The 19,968-nt window shown below is 50.5% G+C and overlaps 1 protein-coding gene across 1 annotated transcript; it reads left to right on the top strand.

The window, feature by feature from the left end:
• Positions 1-158: 158 nt before the first annotated feature.
• Positions 159-19,820, top strand: gcn1 (GCN1 activator of EIF2AK4; the record flags this gene model as incomplete). Its single annotated transcript, XM_080531428.1, has 58 exons — positions 159-176; positions 864-966; positions 1,680-1,743; positions 2,015-2,146; positions 2,351-2,459; positions 2,657-2,755; positions 2,888-3,022; positions 3,132-3,200; positions 3,371-3,479; positions 3,734-3,808; positions 3,988-4,116; positions 4,296-4,346; positions 4,603-4,701; positions 4,792-4,965; positions 5,092-5,244; positions 5,439-5,531; positions 5,638-5,713; positions 5,875-6,034; positions 6,130-6,319; positions 6,494-6,618; positions 6,814-6,992; positions 7,189-7,282; positions 7,552-7,665; positions 7,761-7,959; positions 8,097-8,246; positions 8,547-8,728; positions 8,907-8,987; positions 9,133-9,276; positions 9,366-9,490; positions 9,689-9,878; positions 10,029-10,099; positions 10,674-10,839; positions 11,009-11,203; positions 11,374-11,620; positions 11,732-11,853; positions 12,010-12,124; positions 12,295-12,474; positions 12,601-12,821; positions 12,943-13,011; positions 13,109-13,247; positions 13,465-13,661; positions 13,814-13,956; positions 14,107-14,224; positions 14,357-14,572; positions 14,738-14,902; positions 15,015-15,176; positions 15,359-15,451; positions 15,703-15,846; positions 16,039-16,308; positions 16,458-16,571; positions 16,678-16,908; positions 17,039-17,232; positions 17,334-17,448; positions 17,769-17,865; positions 18,067-18,215; positions 18,366-18,476; positions 18,670-18,891; positions 19,057-19,820. 58 exons carry the CDS (start codon positions 159-161, stop codon positions 19,180-19,182), a joined length of 8,013 nt encoding a protein of 2,670 aa, XP_080387554.1. The 3' UTR covers positions 19,183-19,820.
• Positions 19,821-19,968: the final 148 nt, after the last annotated feature.

Below are 19,968 nucleotides of genomic sequence, written 5' to 3'. Positions count from 1 at the left end.
ATAGTAACGGTCCTATGGCACCTATGCAGAGATATAGTAACGGTCCTATGCATAGATATAGAAACGGGGATGTGCGTCTCTCCACCAGACGCGTGGTGACCAGGCGCTCGTGACCCGGACGTAGCACCACGAACTCTTCCTAGATCGAGACCGGCAAGATGGCAGCCGACACGCAGGTTTGTTTCGCTGATGTGTAAAATGGTGCTCAACCCTGTTGGATCATTTTGTCTACAAAGCATTGTTGATACATAAGTTATGATATGAATGACGATACTCTGAATAGGACTGACTTTATGATTCACTTCTTAAAACATCGATATTAGACACACAGCCAGCTAGCCTGGTAGCTACGATAGCTAGCGACGTTCTCCCACATCAGGCGGAGAGAACACGGAGAACGTGAGCGTTGGGTGGGATAAGAGTGGAGATAACTATGTAAAACCTTTTACGTTGCTAGCAGTTGACTTGTCAGTATATTTTCTTACGCACACATATCGCAACGTGCGTTGTCAACAGTAAGATGGCCGAGTTTTTAACCAGCCAAATGTAACTCCCTCTCATGATGCCAATAACACATGATCATGTTGCTCTTTGTTGGCAAGCCCAGAGGTATTCAACTTGATAGGTAAACGTGCTTGGCTTGCACCATTTTTCTCTTTTGACGTATGCCAACTACCTTCCCTTTAAATGTTAGCTATGTCCAACGCCCTGCAATCTGCTGTTTGGCATCAGTTTGATGAGACAGACAAAAACCATTCAGAGCAGATTTAATGTCTAATCTGGATTAATTTCTAAAAGGATGATAATGTAATACACTTCAAATATTGCGACATCTTATGCTATGGGTGCCTGTGTTACACAAGGTTTCGGATTCACTGAAGAAGTTTGCAGTGAAAGTGACCACAGCCAGTGTGAAGGAACGTAAGGAGGTCCTTGGGGAGTTGAAGCAAAGTTTAAATGGCAAAGGTAAGTAGTAGACAAAGGCCTCAACTACGTTTACATTCCAGTGTTGGCATTAAGCAGATGCCTTTATCCAAAGCGACTTAAAACAAATACATTTGTCTAAGTAAGTGAATCATCTATCCATCAGTCATCATAAGAAAAAGTAATCTTTGCTATGACATGGGGCCACTGGCAGTTACAATGCTAGAAGAAGGAAGGATTTTTTTTAGTAGAGAAACTCTACAGGGGGGTAGTGGGGATGAGGAGGTCTTTGGGAGGGACAGTTAAAATGTAGCCTGAAGAGATGGGTCTTACGTCTACATCGGAAGATAGGTAGTGACGCTGCAGTCCTGTCAACAGCGGGCAGCTAGGAACAGCAACCGTGGAGATGTTTAGGCCATGTGACTCATGCATCCTCATGTGAGGATACACACAGGGAAGAGACTCTAGTTGCAATGTTTGTGGAAAGCATTTTAGGCAAAGTTGTAATATGATTGAACCCTTCAAAGTTTGACACAAGGAGGAGAAGCAATGACTGGTGGCGAATGCTTCACTAAGATTGGCTCAACTGTTAAGTGTCTTTTGATGTCAGGATTAGTACAATATGGTTCAGAAATTAGTACAGTGTCAATCAAGTATATGCAACAATAGCAACTTAACTATTAAAGGTATATTCAATTTGTAAGTCAAAACAAGTCAGTAAAAACTAAATAATGATACCGAATGTCTCTTTACAGAACTACCAGAGCCAGCAATCAAAGGACTGTGCAAGCTCTTCTGCCTCACTCCACACAGATATAGGTAGGTACCATCTCTTTCTGAGTCATATCTCCTCACTTCGCTACCTATCTACAGTTACTACTCCTTCTCCTGAACTTTACTAATTCAACTAACTCAGACTTTATCTACTATTAGTTACTATCCATTTTCCTCCGATTGTGTCTGTTAGGATACTACCTCATCCCACACTTACTAGCTTGTGGTGTACTGCTTCTTAGCATTCCTCAGGTAAGCTTGGGGACATGTTGGTATTTTTTAGCGTTAAGGTGAAAGCATACATGCACTGTTTCAGGGATGCTGCCTCTCGACGAGCCCTCATCTCTGTCATCCACCTGCTGGCCGAGTCTCAGCCGGACATCCTAGCAAGCAGCCTTCTCCACTGCCTCCTCAACAGTGGAGTTATCAGCAAGAATGGGTCGCCCAGGTAGGCCATAGGGATAAGAAGAGAGAAAAGACTTACTGCTGTATATGCACATTGCACCGTTTTATAAAATTGTTAGACTACATGTTTTGAATGTCTAATAAATTGTATACTTAAAAAAAAGAAAAAACAACCTCATTCATGAAGTACCAAAGATCTGCTTCCCCTCACTGTATGTGTTTTTGCGGTATGTTGTCGTGGTATCAGTAAGAGCACAGGCTCTGCTGCCTTCACTGGGATGGCCTGGACCTGCCTGCTGGTACGCACTGTGTTCTCTGCTCCTGAGAAACGAGAGGGTGCTCTCTGGAACAAACTGGTAAGTGAAAGAACTCATTCTGGTCAGTTTAATCTTTTAAAAATCAACATCTTAAGCATAAGTTATGGATGCTTTCTAGTTCCACACCGTTGGTGATGCGGTAAACAAAATATGTTTGCCTTTTGTAAATTCCACCCTATTTTCCATTGTGTTTTACTACATTCGCCCTGCAATGCCCCTCTCTCTTTATCTGACAGATAGAGGTTCAGAGTCTGTTGCTGTCTGAGGTGGTGGGTGGAGCTCCAGCAACAGCCCTGAAGTCAACCCTGAAGAAACTGAGCCACCTTTGGAAAGAGGTGAGGCTTTAGAGTAGGGGTCACTTATTTGAGTTTCGCTAAGGGAATAGGTGTGATGGCCTGCTACACTGTGGCAGTGTGTCACCACTTTGTGTGCTGTGGTTTAGAGTGCTACTTTGTTCTTTTCACCAGAACCCTGGACTGGCAGATCACTACATCAGCACCCTGTTGAGTCTGGATCAGAACCCCAGCTCACTGCCGCTGCTGGGGGTGTGTCTGGACTTCTGCACGGCCCAGAAGGACATTGCCACCATAGAAAAGCATAAGGTGAGTCTGTCAGTGGATTGCGCCCCATCAGGTGAATTAATTTGTCCGAATGTTTTTTAAATGCCAATCATCTGGATGATCCGTAACCAAGTGTGTATGCTGTTTTCAGAGTGCCCTCCTAGACCTGTATGTGAAGTCAGTCCTCATGAGCAAGAGCAGACCCCAACAACACATACTGGTGAGTCGACCTGGGCGTGGTTCAATATTGTGAAATGAATGTGAATGAATTAAAGAGAGAGTTTGTGGTTATATTGTGTGTATTGTGAAGCAGGCTAGCTTTTTGGATGTTTCCCATCTTGTATTGTAGATAAGGTTCTCTGTGTAAGTTTGTGTTTGGCCCCCCCGCAGGACAAGTGTGGTTCCCTGCTACGCCATGTGTCCCACTCTGAGTTCAGAGAGCTGCTGCTGCCGGCCCTGCAGAAGGCCATGCTGCGCAGCCCAGAGAACGCCATGCCCAGTGAGTAGAGGAGCTGCTGTATTCGGTTGTTAAGTCTGACGTCAAACGTGACGTTTAGCAATTTCCGGGTCCAAACCAGAAATTCCCTGACGCTTTCTGTGTCAAATTGGGGCTCTTGTGTTTTGTGTATAATCACACACTCTATCCCTAGGAAACACTTGCACATACTATACTCACCCAATTCCTATCCTTGTCCGTGTTCAAAGTGGTTGTGTGTAAGGTGTACTGACCATGTCCTTTCCTATCTCCCGCAGCCGTTTCCTGTCTCCTGGCCTCCGTGACCCTTGACCTTAGTCAATATGCCATGGATATCGGAAAGGGCATTGCAAGTAAGTGACCTTTATGGATGTGGAAAGCATTTGGCTGCGTGTGTGCGTGTGTGCGTGCGTGTGTGCGTGCGTGCGTGTGTGCATGTGTGTGTGCGTGTGTGTGTGCGCGTGTGTGTGTGTGTGTGTGTGTGTGTGTGTGTGTGTGTGTGTGTGTAATCAGGCTGTGCTCTGTGGTGCAGGCCAGCTGAAGGCCAACAACCCCCAGCTGATGGACCAGGCGGTCCAGGCCATGCAGAACCTGGCCCAGCAGTGCAGCGACCCCAGCGCCGTGCAGGAGGTCGTCACCCACCTCTTCAGCATCCTGGGAGGTAAGAATGAATCTCTTCACCAAAGGAAATGTGGGTTGGGCTCAGTGTCGCTGTATTCAAGAGAGTTTTTAAAAACGAAAAAAAGTGTAAATATTGCCCAAAACCCCAATGGGAATGAAATGTACAGTACAGCATCTCTGCACCCTGGGCTGGAATGACCCAACTGTGTGTGTTTGCAGGGTCAGAGGGCAAGCTCACGGTGGTGGCCCAGAAGATGAGCGTGCTGTCAGGTAACTTTGCTCTCGTCACCTTCCTCTCACATCAGTTCCTCTTTTCAGTTTATAAAGCGTCTTTGAGTGTCTAGAAAAGCGCTATATAAGTATTATTATTATTATTATTATTATTATTATTATTATTATCAACGCAGAGGTCGTTTCGTGCGGTCAACGCTCATGACTGTACAGTGTACAGTCTAGCAGACAGGGAGGTGTTGTCTCGTCTGTCCATTTGGACTTTTTTGGACTTATTTTGTCTTGACGTCTCCAGGGATCGGCAGCTGCAGCCATCACTCCGTGTCGGGCACCTCCAGCCAAAGTCTCAGCTCTGCTGTCGCTGTGCTTTTTATCCCTTACCTGCAGCAAGAAGGTAAAAAAAATAAAAAATTCTATCCCTCCTCCTTCCTCATTCCCTTCCTCCATGTAGCCGTGGTCTCATGCTGGGTTTGTGTTTTGGCAGTCCACGAGGGGACCCTGGTGCATGCCGTGTCAGTGCTGTCTCAGTGGAGCGGCCGGCTCACCGTGGAGTTCCCCGGCGCTCTGCTGGACTGGCTGAAGAAGGCCTTCACCCTCAAGATCTCCACCTCCCTGGTCCGCCACGCGTACCTGCAGGCCATGCTGGGGGCTTTCAAAGGTCAGTCAGCCACAATGTGTATGTGTGTGTGTGTGTCGTTTTCTTCTCTTTTTTTCTACTTCCAAATGGCATAAAGAAAGCAGGAGACGTGGTGTCATGCCCTGTTCCATCTCTGCCCCGTTCTAGGTGACACTCTGGCACAGGCGTCCGTGCTCGTGCCCCTCCTCCTCCAGACAGTGGAGAAGGCAGCGGCCCAGAACTCCCAGTACGCCCTGCTCACCGAGGGCGTGGCCGCGTCCGTTCTCCTGAGCCGACTGTCTCTGCTGGAGACGCAGACAGGTGAGACCGGCGTCACGGCCGACAACACAGTTTTATCAGATACATTAAGATCCACCTCCCCTGTTTGGTCGTTGAAGGAAGTTGGTCGTTGGGCCTTGAGCTCCTTTAGTTTGGAGAATGTTTAGGGGTCAGGACAGGAGAAGTGCACAGGGGAATGGTGTTGACCATCGGGGTGTGTTTTGTCTTTGCTGCAGAGGCCAAGTTGGCAGGGTTCTGGAACCTGATCCTGGATGAGAAGAAGCCTTTATTCACCACCGAGAAGTTCCTGTCCCAGGCTACTGATGATGGTGAGGCATAACTGTACTTTGACATTTCTGCAATACAAGATCAGTCAAACATGTTTGAACACATGGAAAGATCTTTCATATTAAATTCCCTCCTCTCTTACCCCAGCCCTATGCACAGTCCTGCTGCTGTGTGAGAGACTCTTCCTGGACCACTCCCACAGACTCACCAATGGCAAATCACAGTGAGTGCTCTCTCACACAGCTCTGCTCTGACACAATGTTTATCCCTACAGCATTACCTTATTAGTAAACCTTACTTAAGTCTGTAAATTCTCATCCCAGATGTTTTTCCCTCTGTGGTGCTTCTTTTAACGGTCGACTCATCACTCTTCTCTTCCATCAGGATGTACCACCGCGCTGCAGTGGCCGTGCTGCTCTCTCGCAGTTGGCGCGTACGGAAGCTGGCGCAGAAGACGGTGAAGAAGCTGCTCTCTGCGCCGGGCGGCTCTGGCCTGGCTCACAGCCTTCTGGGAGAACTTCGAGTGGTCATCAACAGACACCAAGTATGAATATTTGACAATGAAGATGATTTGATAGATATATTTTTTTCCCAGCAACCTATCGTTATTGACTGTGGTATGCTGTTATCTGTCCCTAGGTGTTGCCTCAGGACGCGCTGCAGACAGAAACAGGGGAGTTGTCAGAAGTGGGTCGTACCTACAGCCCTCCCCGTGTCCTGATGCAGGCGCTGTGTGTGTTGTGCTCCGCGGCGGGCCAGTGGAACGACCCTGCCGAGGCCGACAAAATGGCCATGGAAACCCTCGTCATTACCCACCATCCATCCATAGGTCTGTGGGCCTGTGCTAGGACCAGGGGGGGCGTTAGGAGTCACAATGCTAGAAGAAGGAAGAATTACTTACACATTTTTTTTTAATACATGGATCACATATTCTTTCCCTGGGCTAACTCTCTCCTCTCTTCCTCCCCCTCCTCTCCACCTCCTCCCTTCTCCTCCGGCGTAGTTGCAGCTCGTCCTGGGCTCTGGCCTCACCTGCTGTCCGCCATGAAGATCAACGCCACCGAGTTCATAGACAAGAACATGGAGAGCATTCTGCCACGCCTGCTGGAGGCCAACGCTGACAACCAGGTCAGAGACTCAACCCCATATTGTATATATATCTTCATATCATAAATCAACACTCTCATACTTGCCTACCTAGCGATGGTTTCGCGGTTCCACCTGTTGCGCTCTGTGATTTCTTTAAGACAAGCGGTCCGCCGCTGTCCTGTACCCTGATTGGTTGTGTGATGGGTTTGGCCGTCATGTGCTCTCTCTTGTCAGGCGGTGAGGAACGCGGTCGGCGCCCTGTCCAGTCTCTCCCCCACCAAGCTGCTCCCGCAGGTGATGGAGCGTGTGAACCAGTGGCTGTCCAACCCCGGGCTGCGGCAGGTAACCCGGGAGGAGTATGCCATCATGCTCACCCCCGACGGAGAGCTCTACGACAAGAGCATCATCCAGAGGTACAGCACCGCCACCTACCTCACCGTGTGTCACAAAGGGTGCAACGCAGTGGTGAACCACTGTAGCTCGACTTACAGCAGTGTATTGATCCGCTCTGTGTGTGTTTTTTCCCCTCATGTCAGTGTTATTGAGTCATTTCATTAATATCTCCTCTCTCCCTTCTTCTTCTTCTCCCCCCCTTCCTGCTCTGTGCAGTGCCCAGCAGGAGAGCACCAAGAAAGGCAACCTGAAGAGGGAGAACAAGGCCTACTCCTTTAAGGAGCAGATCATTGAGCTGGAGCTGCAGGAGGTGGGTTTATCACTGGGTTTTTCACTTTTTTTTTTTTTTTATCAGTGTCTATTAAAAAAAAGAAAAGATCATGACAACTGCCAATCTTCCTGCTACGACTGGTGAATTGATGATTCACTTGCTTAGTCAAATGTATCGATTGTATGTCGCTTTTGAATAAGGCGCCTGCTAAACGGCAAAAATTTAAATGTTATCATTGAATCAAGTGGCGTTACCACAGTGGACACCCCCTTCACTGTCGCCTGTGTTGATGTTGTTGTTGTTTTTAGGAGATCAAGAAGAAGAAAGGCATCAAAGACGAGGTGCAGCTGACCAGCAAGCAGAAGGAGATGATGCAGAGCCAGCTGGAGAAAGAAGCCAGCATCCGCAAGAGACTACAAGCGGTAGGTCCATGGTCCCGGGTTCTCCGGTTTCTGAAGCGTTGCACCGTGTCGTTTGGACTGGTTGTTGATTGACTCTTTTGACCGATCCCTGACAGCTGGACACAGAGCTGCAGTGTGCCATGGGCCTGCTGGAGGCGGTGTTGATGGAGAGGTCCCCGCATCTCTCCTGGCAGCTCCCAGAGATCCTCCAGGTCCTGCTGCCTCTCCTGCAGTCCCCCCTGGCCGCCCCGCGCGTGCAACCTGCCTTTCTGGACATCGGCGTCTGCCTGATGCCCAAGGACCTCAACCACTTGGGTAAAGAGAGCGATGCTTTACATCCTACCCTCCCCTTTTCCTCCCCCCTTTTCCTTCGTTCACTCGCCCACACCGCAGCCTCCTGTCATCACCTCCCTGTATCCTGTGTTTACACTCTCTCTCCCCCTCATCTCCAGCGATGCTGGTGGGCCAGGTGACCCTGCGTCTGCTGAAGCCAGAGTGTGATCTGGACCGGGCCTGGGGAGAGGAGGATCTAGACACCGCCACCCAGCGCACTGTCCTGCTGCTGCACACACACACGGTCCCACAAAGAGACAGCAAGACTGGTAAAGATCTCCATCTCCACACAATACACACACACACACGCGCGCCGTACACAGACACGCAGTATACATCATATGCAGAGACCATCCATACACTGTCATATTGTCACCTTCTTAAAATAAGAAGGAAAGGAAAATGATGTCTTTGCCTAAATATCATATATTCTAGATTTGGTTCCGTTTATTCTGTTTTTCGCAAAATGTTAAAATATTACGTAAGTCATTATCTTAAGAAGGTGACGATATACAACCCTGCAGTGAGTAGAATGTGTTGTCCTAATGCTGCCTCCCTGTTGTGTCCAGGCATGGTTCCCTTCTCTGCCCCGGCCTTCTCCTTCTGCTTCCCGCTGCTCAACACCGTGCTCAGGGAGTCCTCCGACAACGCAGAGGAGTTAGAGGCCATGCAGGTCCGCGCTCTACAGGTCATCAACGAGCACGCTGAACTCCGCTCCACCAACGACAACCCAGACACGCTCATCGATGAGGTAATGGTGTCTGTCTGTCTGTCTGTCTGGCAGTCTTTTCACACACTCCTCAGTGAATGAAATGGGCTCTCCCTTCAATCTGTTCTGTAGAGTTAGCTATTCTAGAGTTAACCTAGTTCTAGAGGGTAACCTAATGTCCTGTTCAGCTGTGTGATGTGTATGTTGTCTCGTCTCTCAGCACGGCCCTGAGCTGCTCCCTCGTGTCTCCATGCTGCTGCTCCTGACCAGGGTGATCTCCACCGCCGCCCCCAGACTACAGGTACACAGACCCACACGCCTACACTACATTTCTAGACGTTTGCGTCTTCTCAGAGAAAGGCTAACCGTAATACAACGTGACAAATGTGTGTCACCTGTATGAGTCGTTGAGCTTCTGTGTGCTTGTGTGTGTTGTTGTGTCTCAGGTGCTGGCGGCCCAGAGTCTGACGGCGGTGTGTGGCAGCGCAGGCGGAGGGAAAGGCTGCGCTCTGGCCGAGCAGGCGGAGATAGACGTCCTCCTGGAAGCGCTGCTGTCCCCCTGCTTCTCCGTGCGCGACGCCGCCCTCAGGGTGAGCACCAAACCTGCCGTGTGCGTGTGTGCGCGCGTGTGTGTGTGTGTGTGTGCGTGTGTTAATCTACCATCTCGCTGTCTGCCCAGGGCCTGTTGGAGATGGAGCTGGCCCTGCCGACAGAGAGTTCTGACGCCAGCGGCCTGAGTGTGTTACGCCGCCTGTGGGTGTCCAGGTTTGATGTGGAGGAGGAGGGCAGAGCGCTGGCTGAGAAGTGAGTAGCTGGCTCATGTCCTAGCAAAACATCATATTAGACCCTCGCTTCACAAATGCTTGGCTTGGGGGGGGGGGGGGGGGGGGGATGTCATATCTGGTGTGAGTGACTTTTGTGCATTTGCTGTGCAATACTGCAGCCCGCCTCCCCCTGTGGCTTGGCTACAGTGACTGAGCATCTGCCTCTCTCCTCTCCTAGGCTGTGGGAGTCCCTGTGTCTGGAGCTGGTCCCCGAGCTCTGCCCTCTGCTCATCGGAGACGTCACCCACCACGAGGAGGCCGTGCGTACGGCTGGAGCCGAGGCTCTGTCCAGCGCCGTGTCCGAGTACCGCGACCAGTCCCCCACTGTCCTGGGCCAGCTCACTGAGCTGTACCACGAAAAACTCTACGTGAGTCTTCCTCCCTCCCTTGGCCAGCTCAGGAATAGCTGTCAGTCTGAGTTGTGTAGTGTTGGAAAAGAGAACCATCACAGTCATTGTAAGAGAGTTGTGTTTTTCTTTATATTAATATATAGTTATTTTTTTACATGTTATTTACAGAGGCCCCCACCTATCCTGGACGCTTTAGGACGAGTCATCTCTGAACAGCCACCTGATCAATGGGAGGCCAGGTAAGAGAACGCACTGCCATTCTCTACTGAAACTGAGCGTTTATTCACTGGTCTATCAACACTACAGTTAGAATGGGAATGATTGACATTGGATTAGAGTCGACCCTTGCAATATCCAACTCATTCCTATTGGAGATGATTTTTGCCTGTACTTTGGACAAGCTCGTTCCTACACAGCATCCCATCAAAAAAAGAAAGAAAAAACTGTCATAGAAAAAAAAGTGCTTGATCACTCCCTTTCAGGAAAGCAGGAGACATTTCAGAATAAAAGTCTGAACCTTTTTTTTCTGACTTTTATTCTGTCATTTTATAAGAATAGCCTTGAATTATATTTGAATTATATCCAAATATGATTTATCCCACACTGATCCATGTGTGGAGAGCAGAGAAGTGGAACAACTAACTTTCTTTTGTGTATGCGGGTGTCTTTGAGTTGTTTCTTGTTTATATTATGAAATGAAATAAAATGTATTGTTAATTCAGATTTATTCTCTCTCTCTCTCTCTCTCTCTCTCTCTCTCTCTCTCTCTCTCTCTCTCTCTCTCTCTCTCTCTCTCTCTCTCTCTCTCTGCAGGTGTGGTATCGCCCTGACTCTGAACAAGCTCTCCCAGTACCTAGATGAACCCCAGGTCACCCCTCTCTTCCTGTTCTTTGTCCCTGACGCTCTGAATGACCGTCACGCAGAGGTCCGACGCTGCATGCTGGACGCTGCGCTCTCCGGCCTCAACACACACGGAAAGGTCTGAGACACTGCAGCTCACTCCTATATGTTCATTATTAGCTCCCCCATACAACCAGATTGACCCACCCACCTTTACCTGATTGCTCTTCTCTTGACTGACCTCTTCTGACGTTATGCAACGTATCCTCGTTGTAGTTGACCGGCCTGTGCTCTGTGTTGCGTTGCAGGACAACGTTACCTCCCTGCTCCCCGTGTTCGAGGAGTTCCTCAAGAACGCCCCCCAGGACGCCAGCTACGACGCCGTACGCCAGAGTGTGGTCATCCTCATGGGCTCTCTGGCCAAACATCTGGACAAAAGCGACCCCAAGGTCAAACCCATCGTGGCTAAGCTCATCACGGCACTCTCCACGCCCTCGCAGCAGGTACAGGACAATCTCCACCAACTCTTCTATACAGCAGTCCTTGAAACGCTTGTATTGATATTATCTCTAATTTTTTTATGTCCAAGCCATGTATCTGTGGCATTCGCCTCAGCCGCGCTGAAGTCGTCACTGGGGGGGTGTTTAATATGGTGTTTAATATTGTCCCTCAGGTCCAGGAGTCTGTGGCCGGCTGCCTGCCCCCCCTGGTCCCTGCCATCAAGGAGGATGCTGCAGGGATAGTGCGTAACCTCCTGCAGCTGCTGCTGGAGAGTGATAAGTACGCTGAGAGGAAGGGGGCGGCCTACGGCCTGGCTGGCCTGGTCAAGGGCCTGGGCATCCTGGCCCTGAAACAGCAGGAAATCATGGCCACGCTGACCGACGCCATCCAGGACAAGAAGAACTTCAGGCGCAGAGAAGGTAAAGTGACACCGGGCCAGTGGGTTAAAACCCTGCTGGGTTTGTTTTTTGGTTCCTGTTGCTATATGTGGGTGAGGCGTTTTAACAGTTCTTGGTCTGCCCTCTCCTCAGGTTCCCTGTTTGCCTTTGAGATGCTGTGTAACATGCTGGGGAAGCTGTTTGAGCCCTACGTGGTCCATGTTCTGCCCCACCTCCTGCTCTGCTTCGGGGACGGGAACCAGTATGTCAGAGAGGTACAGCGGCTTTTCATACAACCCTATTTTCTCTCATTCCATTCTTACCCCCCTCCCCCTCACCTCATCCTCTTATATTCCATTCACTCCCATTCTTTCACCACTTTTGTCACCACCTGCTGGTCTGTTTAACATCCCTGCCCTCACTCACCCCAGGCGGCAGATGACTGTGCCAAGGCGGTGATGAGGAACCTGAGTGCCCACGGGGTGAAGCTGGTGCTGCCCTCCCTGTTGGTGGCGCTGGAGGAGGAGTCATGGAGGACCAAAGCAGGTAAGGGACCACACTACATCAGGGGGCCTTTTTAGAAAGCTTGCCCCACACTCTTATCAGCCTATTTAGGAATATTTCTGTAGTTTCCTCCCAATATGAATCCACCTCCCCTTACCATGTCCTCCCTTCTTCTCTACTCTCTCTCTTTCTCCCCCTCCCCCTCCCTCCAGGTTCTGTGGAGCTCCTGGGTGCCATGGCTTTCTGCGCCCCTAAGCAGCTGTCGTCCTGCCTGCCCAGCATCGTGCCCAAGCTGACAGAGGTGCTGACTGACTCCCACGTCAAAGTGCAGAAGGCCGGCCAGCAGGCCCTCAGGCAGATTGGCTCTGTCATCCGCAACCCTGAGATCCTGGGTAAGGTCCGAGATAAGGCTGTAGAAAATAAGACGACCAAGACCCAAGTCTCATTCACTTGCAGGCTTAAGCACAGATTTGTGTTTGTTAGTTCGACTCTTAACAGTGCTTCTGTCCTCCTCTCAGCCATAACCCCCATCTTGCTGGACGCCCTCACCGACCCGTCCCGCAGGACCCACCACTGCCTGCAGACCCTGCTGGACACCAAGTTTGTCCACTTCATCGACGCCCCCTCCCTGGCCCTCATCATGCCCATCGTCCAGAGGGCCTTCCAGGACCGCTCCACCGACACTCGCAAGATGGCCGCCCAGATCATCGGCAACATGTACTCCCTCACCGACCAGAAGGTACGCAGCACCACTGCCACGCCGTTACATAGTTGTGTGTGTTGATCCTCTCAACCGCTTGTGTATGTATGACGGACCCGTGTGTGTTTCTCATGGTTTCTAATGTGTCTTTGTGTTCCAGGACCTGTCCCCATACCTTCCCAGTGTCATCCCTGGACTCAAGGCCTCTCTGCTGGACCCCGTGCCGGAGGTGTGTGGTGTGGTTCAGCTCCACAGGAAACATGGTCACTGTGGTTTGGTTTCCTCATGCTAACCCCTCCTCTCCTCCCCTCCTCTCCTCTCCAAAGGTGCGTACAGTCTCAGCCAAGGCCCTGGGTGCCATGGTGAAGGGGATGGGAGAGTCCGCCTTCGATGACCTGCTGCCCTGGCTTATGGAGACCCTGGCGTCTGAGCAGAGCTCTGTGGACCGCTCTGGAGCTGCCCAAGGTTGGTTCCTTCTCCTGCCTGTCCTTCACCCACCTTACCAGCAGAGGGCAGCACACAAAGCAGCAGAAGCGGTTGCTACGATGTCTCCCCAACCGCCACAAGTGATGTTTCATAGTGCATCTGTAGACGTTGCACTGATTTTTTTTTTGCATTGATGGCACTCAGATCTGAGTAGTAACTGAGCCCCCCCCCCTCCCCCCATCCTCTCTCTCCCCAGGTCTGGCTGAGGTGATGGCAGGGCTGGGAGTGGAGAAACTGGACAAACTGATGCCAGACGTGGTAGCGACGGCCTGCAAGGTGGACATCGCCTCCCATGTCCGAGACGGTTACATCATGATGTTCATCTACCTGCCCCTTACCTTCGGAGAAAGGTTCACCCCCTACGTCGGCCCCATCATTCCGTGCATCCTCAAGGTATGGAGCTGTCTTGTCCCACACTGTGGTGCTCTCAAAATTACTCTCTCTCTCTCTCTCTCTCTCTCTCTCTCTCTCTCTCTCTCTCTCTCTCTCTGTGTCGAATTGTATTTACCAACCTCCTTATCTCCTCCTCTGCTGTGTGTTTCCAGGCTCTTGCTGATGAGAACGAGTACGTGAGGGACACGGCGCTGCGGGCCGGCCAGCGCATCATCAGCATGTTCGCTGAGACGGCCATCCAGCTGCTGCTGCCTGAGCTGGAACAGGGCCTGTTTGACGACCTGTGGAGGATCAGGTTAGACCGAAACACACAAAACACAAGAGGGCCTTTTTTATTTTCAAATGTTATTTAGTCCAGGACTAGGCTGTGTCTGGGAAGCCGGTCCAGAGTGTGGCATGCTTTACTTGTCGGTGATGGACAACCCTGCCGTGTTCTGGTCCACAGGTTCAGCTCAGTGCAGCTGCTGGGAGACCTGCTCTTCCACATCTCTGGAGTTACAGGCAAGATGACCACAGAGACCGCCTCCGAGGACGACAACTTTGGAACAGCACAGTCCAATAAGGTATTCTGTTTTTCGCCTGGCCGTTGTATGATATTCACTACTCAATGTATTGTTACGGCAGATTTCCAAATGATAAATGTAGACTGTTAAATGGATGTAGTGTTGTTGCTAAGCTCCTGTCATCTCCCACAGGCCATCATTGGGGCCCTGGGTCCGGAGCGCCGTAACCGGGTCCTCTCCGGCCTCTACATGGGCCGCTCAGACACCCAGCTGGTGGTGCGGCAAGCCTCCCTCCACGTGTGGAAGATCGTGGTGTCCAACACCCCCCGCACCCTGCGAGAGATCCTGCCCACCCTCTTCACCCTGCTGCTGGGCTTCCTGGCCTCCACCTGCCCTGACAAGAGAACGGTAAGGGCTCCACACCCTCTGCTCTCTCACGGCCACCAGGAGTCACACTTCCCTAGTTCAACTCTTGTTTACATGCACAGTGTCTCAAGATAACTCCCAATTCCAGTACAGTGCATATCCATGAGAAACACAATGTTGACTCCGTATGTGCTTGTGTGGTGGTAGATCGCTGCCCGGACCCTTGGAGACCTGGTGAGGAAGCTGGGAGAGAAGATCCTCCCAGAGATCATCCCCATCCTGGAGGAGAGTTTGCGCTCGGACAAGAGTGACGAGAGACAGGGCGTGTGCATCGGCCTCAGCGAGATCATGAAGTCCACCAGCAGGGATGCGGTCAGTCGCTGAAAACGCTGTTGTTCAATCATCATTCTCCTTCTGAGAAGGTTTGGGTTAGTGAGCCTGTTATGGTATGGAGCGTTATGGTGACGTGTGTGTTTATGTCCAGGTGCTGGTGTTCTCAGAGTCCCTGGTTCCCACGGTGAGGAAGGCTCTCTGCGACCCTCTGGAGGAGGTACGTGAGGCTGCAGCCAAAACCTTTGAGCAGCTCCACGCCACCATCGGTCACCAAGCGTTGGACGACATCCTGCCCGCCCTGCTCAAGCAGCTAGTGAGCTATGCGTGTGCACACCCACACACAAATATTTGCACTCCCACACAAACCCGCTTCACGTCTACAAACGGTGTGTTTGTATCCATACATGCAATACTAAAGCTATTGTGGAGAGGACTGGCTGTGAAATAGAATGTCAATGTTAATATGTCAATATGTTAATATGACTCTGTTACCAGGACGATGAGGAGACTTCAGAGTTTGCCTTGGATGGCCTGAAACAAGTGATGGCAGTGAAGAGTCGCTCTGTGCTGCCTTACCTGGTGCCCAAGGTGAGCTGTCCACACATATCCCTCCTAAAGACCTCTTCACCCTCACTACCCCCCTGTACAGTTTCTCTACTGTAAAGGGGAAAAAAAGAGCATAGATGTATTATTCTTATGATGACTGATGGATAGATGATTTACTTACTTAGACAAATGTATTTGTGGGTCTGCTGAATGTAAAAAATGTTAATGTAATGTCTGACCATTCGTTTGTGTGACTGTGTACTGACTGCTGTCCCCCTCTCTCCTTCCCTCAGCTGACGACCCCTCCCGTGAACACACGTGTGCTGGCCTTCCTGTCTGCTGTGGCTGGAGATGCTCTCACACGCCACCTGGGGGTCATCCTGCCTGCGCTGCTCTCCTCTCTCAAAGACAAGCTGGGCACTGAGGAAGGACAACAGGTAACCACAAGATTCTCCACCATGGCTCCAAAGCTTCAGCTTCACAATCATACTAGATTACCTTTCGTGGTGGGGGTCGGTCTATCAGCAGTCATGGAATGATGCAGCAGAAAATGCAGACCATTTTAGCGGTTATAGATAAGAGCTCTTATGTATCCAGGCTCATATAGAAGCACTGTTGTCCCCCTCCAGGAGCTGTGCAACTGCCAGACAATGATCCTGTCGGTGGAGGACGAGGTGGGCCAGCGCATCATCATAGACGACCTGCTGGACGCCACACGGGGAGCGGACCCCGGTGTCAGACAGGCTTCTGTCACCATCCTCAACGCCTACTTCGCCCGCACGCGCCTGGACTACAGCGTGCACACGCGCAACCTGCTGTCCGGTCTCATCCGCCTCCTCAACGACTCCAACCCTGAGGTCCTGGTCCAGAGCTGGGACACCATCAACTCCATCACCAAGGTTACCACCACCACCACACTGACATTAACTCATCCCCCAGTGACTGCGGTGCAGTACAGAGGTTATCTATGCCACACAGTGGTTATTTACACCACATTTGTGTGAGAAAGTAATGAAAGTATCCTCGTTTTGTTTGTTTGTGTGTGTAGAAACTGGACGCTGGCAGCCAGCTGGCTCTGATTGATGACCTGCACAGAGACATCCGATCGGTCGCTGCCGAGGTCAAGGGAGAGACCCTGCCTGGGTTCTGTCTGCCCAAGAAGGTGAGGCTTGTCCTCCTGAAACAGCCAGATCTCAAAGTTCTACAAGGCTTACTTGTAAAAACCTCCACTCACCTCCCCCTCTCCATCTCTCTCTCCTCTTCCTCAGGGGGTGACCTGCATCCTGCCGGTGCTGAGGGAGGGGGTGTTGACGGGCAGCCCGGAGCAGAAGGAGGAGGCCGCCCGAGCCCTGGGTGGAGTCATCAAGCTGACCTCGCCCGAGGCTCTCCGACCGTCTGTGGTCAACATCACAGGACCGCTCATCCGTATCCTGGGTGACCGCTTTGCGTCGACCGTGAAGACCGCTCTGCTGGAGACACTCACCCTGTTGCTGGCCAAGGTCAGTGCTGTTGGCTGTTGTTGAGTGGGGGGGATCCGCTGTTGACTGGGCCTCTTGTATGTTCCCTGCTTAGAGGTTGATGGTCGGTGTCTGGCTGTGGCCCCTGACCCTGTTCCCCTGTCCCCTCCAGGTGGGCATAGCCCTGAAGCCCTTCCTGCCCCAGCTCCAGACCACCTTCCTGAAGGCTCTGCAGGACACCAGCCGGGCGGTGAGGCTGCGGGCTGCAGAGGCCCTGGGCCAGCTAGTCTCCATCCACAGCAAGGTGGACCCCCTCTTCACTGAGCAGCTCTCTGCCATCCGCATCGCTGAGGACTCTGGAGTCAGGTACGCACGGCTCCGTGCCCGTCTACAATGAGCAGCAACACTCCCAGCAGTTGGATGTATTCTCATCGAAAACTCTGTCTCTGTCCTCTGGCCTCTCTCAGGGAGACCATGCTCCAAGCCTTACGGTTCGTCATCCAGGGTGCAGGGTCAAAGGTGGACCCAGCCATCCGCAAGAACATCACCACCACATTGCTAGGCATGCTGGGACATGATGAGGTATGATTTTACGAGTAAATTCACTGCAGCAGCCTAAGGCTCTGTGATAGTTGCTTCAATGTCTAATAATGCAAAAAATGTTGACTTGTCTGTCATAAGGTCATACACAGGGCCATTTTTCAGTCATCTTAGAGAGTGCTGTCATCTTAGAGAGTGAGTGCTGCACTGCTTTCATCAGACCTAACATCCGGCAGTCTGGGCAGGATGTGGTTTTATGAACAGGTTTTTTGGGGCTTCTTGTTAACCAACTGCATATGAAGACAATCGTGTGTGTGTGTGTGTGTGTGTGTGTGTGTGTGTGTGTGTGTGTGTGTGTGTAGGATGCTACTCGCATGTCTTCTGCAGGCTGTGTTGGTGAGCTGTGTGCCTTCCTGTCTGAGGAGGAGCTAAGGACTGTGTTACTTCAGCATGTCCTGGGTAAGCACCTAGATACTGTCACGCCATGCCATCTCATACAGCAATAAAGTAATAATAATAAAGTAGTTAAATAAAGTACTTTCATTTTACACTTATGAGAAGCTAATTTGTTCATACTCTTCTTACACACAACCCTTTGTCCATTTAGACCATGTTAAAGACATTACCTAAGCTATTGAACGTCACTTTTCCTTTCCTTAGCTGACATATCAGGCGTGGACTGGATGGTGCGTCATGGCCGTTGCCTTGCTCTGGCCATCGCGGTCAAGTCTGCTCCTGAGCAGCTGTGTGTGGAGGAGTACAGTGCCACTGTGACAGAAGCCATCCTGGCCAGCGCCACCGCAGACAGGGTGAGAAAATGTATTTGGTCAGTGAGAGTAGTGGCTACTGCCAGCTACTCTCACTGTTCAACCAAGCTGTGTAAGGATTGGCTCACCAAGCCCCCCTCCCGCGCCTCTCCTTTCCCTATCTGAAATACTGTGTCCTGTCCCCTCCTCCAGATTCCCATAGCCACCAGTGGGATCAGAGCCCTGGGCTACCTCATGAGGCATCAGCTCAGGACAGAGGGAGGTGCTGCTTTATCACAGCGCATCATCACACAGTTTGTCAAGGTAACGCAGGAGTGTGTGCTCCTTCAGCTGTGATATCCGTTGGATAGCTTTTTTTTGCACATGCCAGAAATATTGATGTTTTGTTTAACACTTCCAAGCATAATTTGTTAGAACAATATTTAAGAACAGATGTTGTGAAATACAGCTATGTGGTATGTCAATGACCTCACCTCTCTCCCTGCCCCCCCCGCAGTCTCTCCAGAACCAGTCCAGTGACATCAGGCTGGTGTCAGAGCGGGTGTTGTGGTGGGTGTTTAAGGAACCAGCTACGCCCTCTCTGGAGCCCGCTATGATCAAGCCTCTGCTGAAGAGTCTGCTAGACAACACCAAGGACAAGAACACCAGCGTGAGAGCCCAGAGTGAACACACCATCGTCAGTCTGCTCCGACTGCGCCAGGGGGAGGAGACCATGCAGGTCAGTGCTCAGACTTGACATGCACACACACACACACACACACACACACACACACACACACACACCTACCTACACCTACAAGTAATCATCCACACAGTATTACTATGGAGACACTTAATATTATCTTACTATCTCATCATGTGCTGCATTATTTTGTGCTTTCAGAGCGTTAGCGCCATCCTTGACTCTGCTAGCAATGATCTGATGTCAGAATGTCACCGCCGATCCCTGAAGAAGATCGCCAGCTCGTCAGACTCCAACGAGGAGATCGACGACACCATCCTCACGTGAGGGACAGGACTGAACCAAACATGATCAATCTATACTGTTGATCAATGATCAAGCTATACTGTTGCTCATATACTCAGAAAAGACCTCCACATCAGTCGAAAGAGAAGATGTTACCAACACCTTTGAAGAGCACTCTTACACACACACGCATACACACACACATCTCAGTTTTCTCATTGTTTCCCATGGACCATGGAAGAGTTGGATAGAGTATGGACTTGCAACCCTGCATTTTCCTCCGAGAATTTCTTAAATTTATCTCCTTGTTTTAGTGGCACTATGAACCCCAATTTATTAATTTTGTTTTATTCCACACTGTGCGGTCAAAACTCTTGAATGAGCTTGCTGCATAATTGAAATAAAAGTATGTTGTGCCAATTCTATTTTGACATTTAAGTGTATTTAATTTCCCTCTTATTTTATTGGATATATTTGGAGCATCGGTGAAATCAATCAAAGCAACATAACTTCTACCCCTTCCTTTCCTCTTGGTTTTATCACTTTACTTTTGTGTGTGTGTGTGTGTGTGTCTGTGTGTGAGAGTGTTTTGTGGGGAAAGCAACCAGCTGTTATGGTAAGTTGATATTCTTATCTATCACGGTTGTAAAAAGACAATGCAAATAAAATATTTGATTTGACTATGGTTTTCACTGTCTGAATAAATCAACCACTGGGAAACATTTGTTATGGGCAGTAGGTGGGTAATGTTGAGAAACGCCTTTGGCCTGCATGGGACTAAATGAAGATTTAAGCAACGAACTGAGGTTCTCTGCTTCCAGTCAGTGC

This window comes from Nansenia antarctica (genome assembly GCF_963989245.1).
Source record: "Nansenia antarctica genome assembly, chromosome: 5".
NCBI classification, from domain to species: Eukaryota; Metazoa; Chordata; class Actinopteri; order Argentiniformes; family Microstomatidae; genus Nansenia; species Nansenia antarctica.
Note: the sequence above shows the minus strand (reverse complement) of the source record. Positions and strands in the feature narration are given on the sequence as shown.